The sequence below is a fragment of the Notamacropus eugenii genome, chromosome 3 (assembly GCF_028372415.1).
Source record: "Notamacropus eugenii isolate mMacEug1 chromosome 3, mMacEug1.pri_v2, whole genome shotgun sequence".
NCBI lineage: Eukaryota > Metazoa > Chordata > Mammalia > Diprotodontia > Macropodidae > Notamacropus > Notamacropus eugenii.
Genome location: NC_092874.1, coordinates 244822562 through 244833345, shown reverse-complemented (window position 1 = coordinate 244833345; position 10784 = coordinate 244822562). Strand labels below are relative to the sequence as shown.

At 45.9% G+C, this 10784-nt stretch overlaps 1 protein-coding gene across 2 annotated transcripts; it reads right to left on the bottom strand.

Annotated features, from left to right (window-relative positions):
• Positions 1–284: 284 nt before the first annotated feature.
• On the bottom strand, positions 285–9923 carry DYRK2 (dual specificity tyrosine phosphorylation regulated kinase 2). 2 transcript variants are annotated; one of them, XM_072655304.1, is made up of 3 exons: positions 9787–9923; positions 8628–8794; positions 285–2198 (listed from the first exon to the last, which is right to left on the bottom strand). In XM_072655304.1, the coding sequence occupies exons 1-3, from the start codon at positions 9830–9832 to the stop codon at positions 597–599; spliced, it is 1815 nt and encodes a 604-aa protein (XP_072511405.1). In that variant the 5' UTR covers positions 9833–9923; the 3' UTR covers positions 285–596. The 2 variants fall into 2 exon arrangements, with proteins under 2 accessions (XP_072511405.1, XP_072511406.1); XM_072655305.1 differs by lacking the exons at positions 8628–8794; positions 9787–9923 and adding an exon at positions 5410–5568.
• Between the last annotated feature and the right edge of the window lie 861 nt (positions 9924–10784).

Sequence of the window (10784 nt, the reverse complement as noted above, 5' to 3'; positions counted from 1 at the left end):
ATAGGATAAAATTTATTGTAGGGATCTTATCTTTGCTTTTGCTTGGACACTGATCTTAAGAGTGACCTTTCAAAAAATTGTAGGACACAGATGTACCTTCAGAGGACAGATCACTTCCACCCTAACCACTCCTACTCCTCCATCCCAGATAATGTTATGGAAAACAACAGTACATTCTCCATTTGTGGGCAAATGTTGAAGATGGGGCCCTCCGGGGCAACCACTCTGAGGAAACTATAATGTGAACCCATAAAAAACATAGTGAATTATCTCTGACACCAAGCTGTAATGCATGACAGTCATGTCGTCATCAATGGCCTGCCATTGACATTTATTACTCTGCCACACGAAATACAGTAAGGCTCATCATACTTTAGAAGACAAAACATTCTTTAAAACTATAAAAACTTAAAGCATTGTCCCCATATACTTTATAAAAACAAAATGAACAACTCTTACATTTAAAATAAGTGCTAAAAAGATACAAATAAGTAAAATTATTGAGCAAATGAAAACGTATCTGAGCTACTTGTTTCAAATGAATAAGGCCCAGCAATATAGTATCTCTCGGATTACCAGCATTAGGGCACTCAAGCTCAGCTAACAAGTTTTGGCAACACTGTCCTCTGCTGAATATTCCCATTGGCATCTGTCATTTGTGCCAAATTAGTCCTCAGTTTGGATGCTGAGCTTGAAGGTGGAGGTAACTTGGAAATAGACGTTATAGCACCAGTGCTCTCCGTTATCCGTTTTGCTGTTGTTTTCTCCCCAGTTGGAGGCTTTGGCAAGCGCCTCCGAAGCCAGGGATGTCTCAATGCCTGGCCGGGGGTCATGCGTATGGCAGGATCCCATTCTAAACACTGTTTCAAGAAATCAAGGAAAAGAGGATCGTCACACCCCTTAAGTGCAGTTCCCCACTCTCTACTCTCTGGTGGGCCCCTCAGTTTCCCCCTTCGGGAGCGGCCGCCATTTAGAATGATGGAGCCATCAGACAAAGTTGTAACAGTGCAGTACCGGGGATACCCCTTAGAGCTCACAAAATTTTTGGCTCGTTTGGACGCATCTAGCAGTTTGGGGGCAGGCATGCCCAAGAGTTCAATCATACAAGCCAGCTGGTCCCCTTCATCTTCCCCAGGCAAGAGAGGGTAACCTGTTAGGAGCTCTGCTAGAATACAGCCCAAGCTCCACATATCGATAGGCATTCCATACCGGGCACCAAGAATCACTTCTGGTGCCCGATAAAAACGCGACTGAATGTATGTGTAGACACGCTGATGTTCGTAACAACTGGAGCCAAAATCAATCACCTTAATACCACTCCTACCCTGTTGCTTTAATAAGATGTTCTCGGGTTTAAGGTCACAGTGAATGATTCTGTTTTTGTGCAAAGCATCCAAGCACTGCAAAATCGAATGGGCAAATTTTCGAACCAAGGGCAAGCTGAAGCCCTGAAATTTGTTTTTTTTGATCAGCTCATAGAGGTTCATACTCAGTAACTCAAAGGTCATGCATATGTGGTTGCGGAAAGTGAAATTCTCCAGCATGTGGATGACATTCATGTTGTTGTCCTTATCCTGCTTCCGCAGGTGCTCCAAGATCCGGATTTCCTCTGCAGCCTGCCGGTGGAAACGCTTTTCGTTCCTCACCATCTTGAGGGCCACATGTTGATGCACTTTGTGGTCATAGGCCTTCACCACCTGTCCAAAGCTCCCTTTTCCTATGACCTTTAGGACTTCGTACCTATAAGCGATGTGATCGTGGGGCACTTGCACATAAGAACCCTGGTCATCATCATAGCCACCATTGTTTGGCCCACCCGTCGTGCCTTGGCGCTTCTTTGCATTTGGACCCAAAAAGTATATTTCGGGGTAACTAAAAATCTCATGGTGTTCAAAGGCTGTTAGCTTTAGCACGTACTGCTTCATTGCCTGTTCTGGTGTCATAGAGGCGGCTTTCACTTTCCCAGTTCCTTCTACAGACTTCAAAGAGCTGGAGCTCCCCTGACGTCTATGAACGCTGTCCAACTGTCTGTCTTGTACTAGTGGCAATCCAGTTTTACCAACTGTTGTAAGCCCGTTTGGTTGTGTAGTAAGAACTGTCCTCTTATTACTGTTATCTTCGAAAAGCTGCTGTACCTGGAGTTGTGTGTGGCTGCCAATGACCAGGTGATCATTCATAACGTGCTTGCCACCAGCAATCTGGAAGTCAAAGATACAAGTTGTGATTAGACCATAAAGGGTCTGTCTCTACGAGCTGAGCATTCAATACATTGATTTCCCATCCACCTTGCTCCATATGGTTTAATTTACATTCCAGAATTAAGTTTATTAATAAATTGTTATATACCCTGAAGGCATTTCATACACATGAATCCACAAGATGGCAGTGAAGATGTTAAAAGCCTAGAGGAGGGGGAAAAGAAAGAGGAAAAGGAGAAGGATGAGGAGGTGGAGAAAAAGAAGCTATCTTCCCCTGAGTTGCCCTTTCTCCCTAGGTACTTTGTCATCTCCATCTACTTATATGAATTTTGACCTTTTACGCAAAGACACACATTAATCCTCTACTGTTTGGCTAGAGAACACTCTTAATGGAGAACAAGCCCAATCAATCTTGGACATGTGTTCATTTCACCAAATCAGGAACAGATACTCACAGTGACATCTTATAAAATCCTTACCCTATTTATCTAAAAGGTCCTGTACTTTTTATCAGAGCTAGAGCCATAAAAAGTCATCTGTTCTGACAAACAATCTAACCCCAAGCCATATGGTCAATATAACCTAAGTCAATCCAGAAGACTATATCCTTGTGCTACAGAAAAAACTCAGTTTTTACCATGGAATTTAGTTAGCAATTTCAACTTCCGGTACATGTGCCACCAGAAATGTAGTATTTCTTTCTAAAAAAGGTGGTTAATGTGAGTATGCCAGTGGTTCCCAAATCAGCATTGGACATTCCAGCCTTCCTAATGTGCTGCTTATGTGACCTGAAAACTTCTTAGGGCCCCAGTTTCCTCATCTTAAAAATGAGAGGGTTGACCTTGATGGTCTCTCAAGTCCTTTCCATTTTGACCTGTTTGATCCTAGGAAGAACCGGCTTGAATTTTCCATAGTGGACAAAGCACTGGATTTGGAGTTAGAGCAATTGGATCTGAATCAAATCAATAAGCGCCTACGATGTGCCAGGCACCTTGGATATAAAAAAAGGTAAAAGATAGTCCCTTCCCTTCAAGAAGCTCACTATCTGATAGGGAGATAATCTGCAATCAAATATACATAAAACAAGCTGTATACAACAAAAGTGGTAAATAATTATGAGTTAGAAAGCACTGGAATTCAGAGGGGTTGGGGAAGGTTTCCTATAAAAAAATGGATTTTAGTTGGTACTTAAAGGAAGGCAAGGAGGTCAGTAATCAGAGCACAGGAAAGAGAGTGAACTAGCGAAGGAAAATGCCAGGAGCCAAAAAATGGAGTGCCTTGTTCAGACAGTCAGGAGGCCAGAGTCACTGGATCAAAGAGAATGTGTTGGAGAATATTATGTGAGAAGACTGGACAGGTAGGAGGAAGCTAGGTTATGAAGGGCTCTGAATGCCAAACAGAGCATTTTGTATGTGTTCCTGGAGGCAATTGGAAGCCACTGGAGTTTACTTAGTGGGTGGAAGGAGTGTAGGAGGTGACATGGTCAGATTTGCACTTTAGGAAAATACTTTAATAGCTGAATGTAGGGTGGATTGGAGTGGGGAGAGACTAATGCCAGGCAGACCCACCTGGTTACTGAAGTAATCCAGAAGTGAGGGGATGGGAGCCTGCTTTGCAACTTACCAGCAAATCACTTAACCTCTCTCTGCATCAGTCCCCTCAAAATGAGGGATGCTGAAATTAGATGTCATCCATATTTATACAGATATATTTCTATTTCTAAGGTCTACATCTAATATCCTTTAAATTATCTGAGGTCTATGTCTTAATATTTCAAATATGTGGATACATTCATATACCAGATATAGATGTGCATCAATTTCCTAAAAATGAAGTACTTGAACTGAATGGTCTCTTCCAGTTCTAAATTCAGGATCTTATAATCGTAAGATCTCCTTCATGGGAGAGTTTGGCCGGCTTTGGGGAAATGTAACAATTTATTGTGTGGCACAGGATAGTTTATCTTAGTAAATGATAATTTAGTGGCACAATAGCCAACCAAGATTTTAGTAAATTATTTTAGTAAACTATGTATGCAAATGTGGAAAGTCTGTTAACTATTTGGATAGTAAGTTTTGCTACAAGTACACTTCTAAGGCATTTGACATTTCAGACTGCCATAAATAATGATGTATGCTCATGAAGTTTTTCCTAAATATTTTAGAGACAATAAAGAATGGATTTTTTTTCTATTATCAACTAGACAAAGCTTTTAAAAGTGAATGTTTTAAATAACACGTAAGTTGTAAGAACTGTAACTTTCACCATATACCAAATACTGGCTAGCAGAATTCTTTGTTATAAGGGATGTCTGGTGGGATGGTAGAATGGGAGGGATAAAAGGAAAAATCTAGGTAACAAAAAAACAAAAGATATGAACAAAAACATATTTTTAAAAATACTGGGCAGATTCCTAAGTGGTAAAATTAGGGAAATAAAAGCAGCAGGACAATAGTTATAACATTTGCCAGTCTAGTTTCTTGTTGTTCTCTACAATTTCTCTTTTTTTAATGGTCTCAAAAACAAAAAGAAATGTAAGTAAGGCTGAAAATGAAAATGAACAAATCTTCCCAAGAATGCCAATCTCTTCAGGTCAAGGTAGAGAAACTCTAACAGCAGAGTTCACAGCTGCCACAGCAAGGTTATAAAAGTGTTGGAGCTTTTCTAGAGATTAGATAAAATTTGGGATTTTGGAGGCCCCTCAGTGGTATTACAGAAATTTTGTTTTCAGTGTAAAAAGTTCAACTCGATATTTGAGAACTTTAAAGACATTTCTGTTTTGCATAAGACATATGGAATGAATACTTGTAGATTCTAGAAACTAATGATTTTTTATGATTTAACTGTCAACAATCCCTGGTTAATCTCCACATTGGACTACATTATTTTTGAGAATTGACTCAATACATAATATTACAAAAAAACATGGAATCAAAGCCCAGGGGATTGACAAATATCTCTAGGGACCAAGTCTCTAGACCTTGTGTCTTGTATTGTACTTATTATCAGAGACTTTGAATTCAGTGAAAGCTCATTTTAAAATAAATAACAATTCTACATAGCAGAGTCATTTGTCCTAAAACCTGGGAACAATTTGCAGCAGCCTAAAAAATCTCTGGGAGAAGGGGGGAAGAAGAGGTTAGTTAGAATTACTTCCAGAATATACATTTGCCAGGGATAGGTAATAAACTCAAGACTTAAAAATCAATACCTCTCATACTGTCCCATGAAGTTGTCAGACAGTCTCTAATCTAGACTAGCTTGCTTCCATTGTAAAAATTCCTTTAGCCAACGAGCTCTGCTCAAAGAACACTTTTAAAAAAATGTTGAAAAATATAAAACAGTGCTCTACTCAGGGTGGTAATTTTAATGACTGCCAATAATACAATGACAAATCCTTGCTAACTCAAAGGGCCAACATTCCCAAGAGCCTTAAATGTCATAATACACTACTCTGATGTCATCAAAAGCACAGTCTAGTGATCTAGGAAAAAAAGATTGAATCCAAGAAGGTTAGAATTTTCACTCCACCTCTTCTCTTGAAACATCTCTTCTTTGAAACATTCTCATCCACTAAATGGGGATACTATCACTTACTGAATCCCCACTGAGTTCTTGCATGGATGATTAATGCTTGGAGAATGCTTTGCATAAGAATAGTCCATGAAATGTTATCAAGTTACATCTGAAAATTAAATAAGGAAAATGCTACAGTAGTAGCATATGCTATATGCCTCAAGATAACCTGGAGAAAGTTACCTGGAATACTCAAAAATAAATAAATGGAGATGTACCATAGGTGTGGACACAGAGATGAAAAAGAAAGAGAGAGACAGAGTAAAAGAGCAAGAGAAAAAGAAAGAGAGAAAGGAGACAGAGACAGAAAAGAGATAAAAAGGGGCAGAAACAGAGACAGAGACACAGAGACATTGATAGATGAAGACAGACAGATGGATAGATGGGTGGGTGGGTGGATGGAGGAATGGATGGATAGATGGATGGATGGATAATATCACATACATGCAGAGAGTCAGGAAGAAGGTGGTAAGGGGACAAGTTAAATCTCAAAGTGCATAATCTTTATGTTATATGTGTAACCTAGTATTACCCTTCAGGCCCTCCTTACTATTTGTGAAAAGAGAGGCTGGGGCAAGCTCCTATGACAAGATCATTTTCCCCCCTCCAGAATGTCTTGTTTTTTTCCACTCTTATTTAAAAATAGCTCTCCCTAGGTCTAACTGTCCTAAAATTAAAAATAAAATCTTCTAACAGTCTGACAAGTGTGGGGAGATAGAGGTTCAGAAAAGTGTATTAGCCTTTCTCCATAACCTAGAAACACTTACTAGAATTAACAGCCTCAGCCAAAATGCAGTAGGCGGAGTTAAATTCAGTCACCACATGAGTGACCTTGGAAAGCTCATCATCTCTGGACCTCCTTTTCTTCAGTAAAATTAGTGGCTTTATCTTGATAGCCTCTAGGATTCCTCCTAGTTTACCCTCTAGGAAATTTCTAACTACTATTCAATGTCTCCCCCTGACCAGGCTCCTTCTACAGAAAAAAAAAAATCCCACATAAGTACAACAAGCTGATACCAAGATGAGCTCTGAGACAGGTGGTTGAATCAGCAAATAACAATCCCAAGGACAACATTTCTGATACACCAGAGTGAAATACAGGCAGCCAGGTATTACACAGTGCATAGTATTATACTTGGAGTCATTTAGTATAGAGTTCAGATCCTGCCTCAGATAACCAGATATGTCACCCTGAGCAAATGATTCAGTCTCAATTTCCTCTTTTATAAAATAGGAGTAATGATAGCATGCACTCCATAGGATTGTTATAAGGATCAAAGGAGATAATATATTCAGTGTTTTCCAAACCTTATAAATATTATTATTTTTTATTCATTTTTATTTATAATTTTATGACAGTTAAAGTTGGGAAAACTTAGAATCACAGATTTAAGGCTGGATGGAACTCAAGTCCAACCCCCTCATTATAACAGTTAGTAAAAATCTGGACTTATTCTACTTAGTAAAATGTCGGATGATAGCCTCCCTCCCCCCCAAAAAAACAGGCTCCTAAAAAAAACACCCTAATAAAACTTGGCTTCAACAAATAAATTTTCTAATGCATATTTTCTAAGGCATTATATAATAATACAAATCTACCTGTACCTGTGCTCATAGTCTATTACAATATTTAAGCTCTATAGTGAGTTCTTAGCTCACTAATGTCCTAGATTAGTGTTAGGAAGACATTCCATTTTATAGACCTGGGGTGGGAGGATGGGGGGAATCAATATTCCCCTTCATGAGCATGAACAGGCAGTTTTATCAACCTTGCCATCCACTTGTAATGTTTCCTTCTGACCAAAAAAAAAAAAAGGCATTACTGCAAAAAAATAAAAGAGGGCACGGCCTAAACTCCCATCTGTTAAGTGATGTCATTTCTGGGGCAAGCACCTGCCAGATCCAGCTGCCCCCTCCCACCCCACCCCACCCCTGTCTCTAGGAAACACTCCCAACAGTGAACAGAGAGGGCTGTCTGCTCAATTCAACTGGATTGGAAGATCTGGCTGAAAAAAGAAAGCCCCTCACTACCTCCAAACACATTTCTTCTCCCATAGCAGAAACTATACATAGTCTGTCCATAGGAGCTGAGAAAAGCATTGATGGTACAAAATTCAGTTTTGCATGTGCAGCAGGAACAAAATATTTGGGCTTCCTGGCCACCTTCTTATTAAAATACTTAGATACTTGTACCCTTCTCCCTATATTAACAGGGATGTTGGTTTCTATTGCTACAATGTCAAACCATAGAGACCTAGTGGTTGTTGTGCTTTTAGCCGGATGGTCGTTTATTTTTTCCTCCTATTTTAATTACTCCCTCTGTTGAGATCAAACTTGAAACACTCATAAAACATGCCTATACATGCAATGGGTCATTGGCATGGCTCCCTTCTGGCTGGTGAGAGGTCTGGGAGGTTCATTCAGGGATCAATTTTCCGGGTAGGGCCCAGTGACTGCCCTAGCACATTTGTTTCTATAAATAACCATATGGGGGTGGGGAAGGGGTGCTTCACCAGCAGGAAGGGATGGCATGGGAAGGCAGGAAGAGAGGAGGCAAGCTGCGAGGAAAGAGGAAATAGAGTGGGGGGGAGGGAAAGGAAAAGATGAAGCTGGAAATCCTCCTCTGTAGCCACAGCTTTTAGGACCTGACTTCGTAGTCAGGGCAGCATGGTATGGTGGAAAGAGCCCTGGTTTGGAGATCTAGCCATCGGAGCTCAAATCCCAGCCAAGTCACAGTATTCCAGCGTCCTTTCTCCTCCCTGGGCCTCAGTTGCCTCCTCTGTACAATGCAGAGGGCACAGCTCCCTTGGTGTGGCCACCCTCTCCCTCCATTGCCCCCCTCCGGGCTCTCACCGTGTGTGCCACGGCAGCGGCGGTGGCAGCGGCCGCGGGGTTGCTGGACCTGAGAGGCGGCAGGGTGAGGGGGGACGGCGGGCCGGTCCCCACTCCGCTCCGGGGAGCCCCAGCTCCGAGTCCCGGCGAAGCCTGCAGCTGCCGGACGGTGCTTTCCCCTCCTCTGCCTGGAGAAGACACGAGGGAGACAAAAGAGAGTCAGAGAGGAAGCCAGGGGCCTCGGCCAGCGCCCCGAGAGCCAGCCGGGGGCCCTCTCCCGGGCCTCGAGAAGCAAAAACAACCCCCCGCGGGGGAGGCGAAGGGGGAGGCGCGGGCCTCGCACAGCAGCCTTTTGGGGCGGCCGGGGGGGGCGGGGGGAGGACGGATGTCCGGGAAAAGTTAATGACCAACGCTAAGCACAGCGGCACCCAGCCCCCGGGGCCGCCGCCACCCCGAGGAGGGCGGCCAGCCTTGGCAAAGTTAAAGCCACCTCTCGGGCGCCCAGAGGCGTTCTCCAAGGGACTGCCTTTTGGGGGGACTTGGAGCACGTTTCGGGCGACATCTGGCTGGGAGGGGGAGGTCTGATCGAGGGTGTAAGTGTGTGTGTGTGTCTCTGTGTGTGTATGTGTGTGTCTGTGTGTGTGTATCTATGTGTGTGTGTATGTGTGTGTGTATCTATATGTCTGTGTGTACGTGTGTGTAACAATCTTTCGGACTCTTCCAGGGCTCTCTTCTGCCACCCCCATTCCCAAACTCGACCTGGGGGGAACTGCCGCTGCCCCCCGGGAGGTCGCCCTAGGTTTGCCCGTCCCCATTTCCAAGGCGCTACCGGCCCTCCTGCCCCCAGTACGCGTGCATGCCCGCTTCCAGGGGGGCATTTGCAGCCCAAGGGAACAATGATCGAGCGAGCCCCCGCGCGAAGCAGCAGCAGCAGCCGCCGCCGCTCCGGCCTCAGCGGGCTCCGCCCGCGCCCTGGCTCGCCTCGGACTTTGTCTCCGGAGACCGCGCGCCCTCTCAGACCTGGCTCTCCCCCGCCCCCTGCCCCAGCCCCGGCGGGCAGGGACGGTGGGTCTCCGGGGACGGACGCATGGGGCCCAGGCTGCCAGCTGCAGCGGCCCCGCCGGGTTGGAGCGCGGGGCTGGCTCGGCGCGCGTGCCCCCCTCCTTCTCCTCCTCCTTACCAGCTGGGTAGGCGGCAGAAGCGGCAGCAGGTTTCCTGGTTAACATGGCCGCTGGAGAGGAAAATGCATTTCAGGGCGGCCGCCGCTGCCAATGCCGCTGCCCAGGCTGCCGCCGCTGCTGCTACTCCTCGCTGCAGCCGCCGCCCGCTCCTAGTCTGCTCTCCAGCCGCCGATCCCCGGCGCCTGGCCGCGGGCTCCGAAGAGCTAGACCCAGACACACACACTCCGCTGCATCCCCAGGACCCGGGCCCGCCGCCGCGAGCCCCCTACTCTCCTCCTCGCCGCCGTCGTCCTCCTCCTCTTCCTCCGACAGCAGCAGCAGCAGCAGCCCCGCCGCCACCCCCCGGCCCATGCACATCACTCCCCCCTCCCCCACCCCGCCGCCGACCTCCCCGACTGCCTCACATAGGGGCGCGGAGGAGCGAGCGGGGGACAGCGGCCAGGGCCGGGGCCGGGCGGGCTGGAGGGCCTCCTCCCAGGGCTCAGACGCTCACACTCACCCTCATCCACTCACACTCACGCACACCCTCTGTCTTTCTCTCCCTCTCTGGGCTCAGACCCAGAGCGCTGTCCCCGCCCCTTGCTCCCCGCCTGCCGGGGCTCCCCTCCTCCCAGCCTAGCAGTCACTCAGCAGTGCAAGCCCGCCCCCCTGCTCCCCACCCAACCCAACCCCCCAACACACGTACACACACACACACACACACACATTCACTCACTCACACACACACATTCACACACACACTCACTCACTCACTCGCCCCACTCCTAAACAACTAACTACAGAAACCCCTCCCCTGCCAGATCAGCTGCATATTCCCCTGCCCTGTCTTCCTTAGCAAACTCTCCGCAGCCTTAAACAGCCTCCTCCTTTCCCCTCCACCTCTGGCTCCCCCTCCACTCCGGACCTTCTCCCCTCCCCCGCTTCTCTCCCCGTTCTCCCAGTCATCTGCAAAGACCCCTCCTCTTCGGCCCCGGGAACCTCACTCCAAGAACACGTC

What these genes read in the sequence shown, in the direction of transcription:
- DYRK2 (XM_072655304.1), bottom strand. Translation starts at nt 9,832, where the DNA reads ATGTTAACCAGGAAACCTGCTGCCGCTTCTGCCGCCTACCCAGCTG. An exon ending in TTCTGCCGCCTACCCAGCTG is followed by an intron (nt 8,795 to 9,786) that starts GTAAGGAGGAGG and finishes TGTCTTCTCCAG; the next exon opens with GCAGAGGAGGGGAAAGCACC. An exon ending in CCGCTGCCGTGGCACACACG is followed by an intron (nt 2,199 to 8,627) that starts GTGAGAGCCCGG and finishes TTTGACTTCCAG; the next exon opens with ATTGCTGGTGGCAAGCACGT.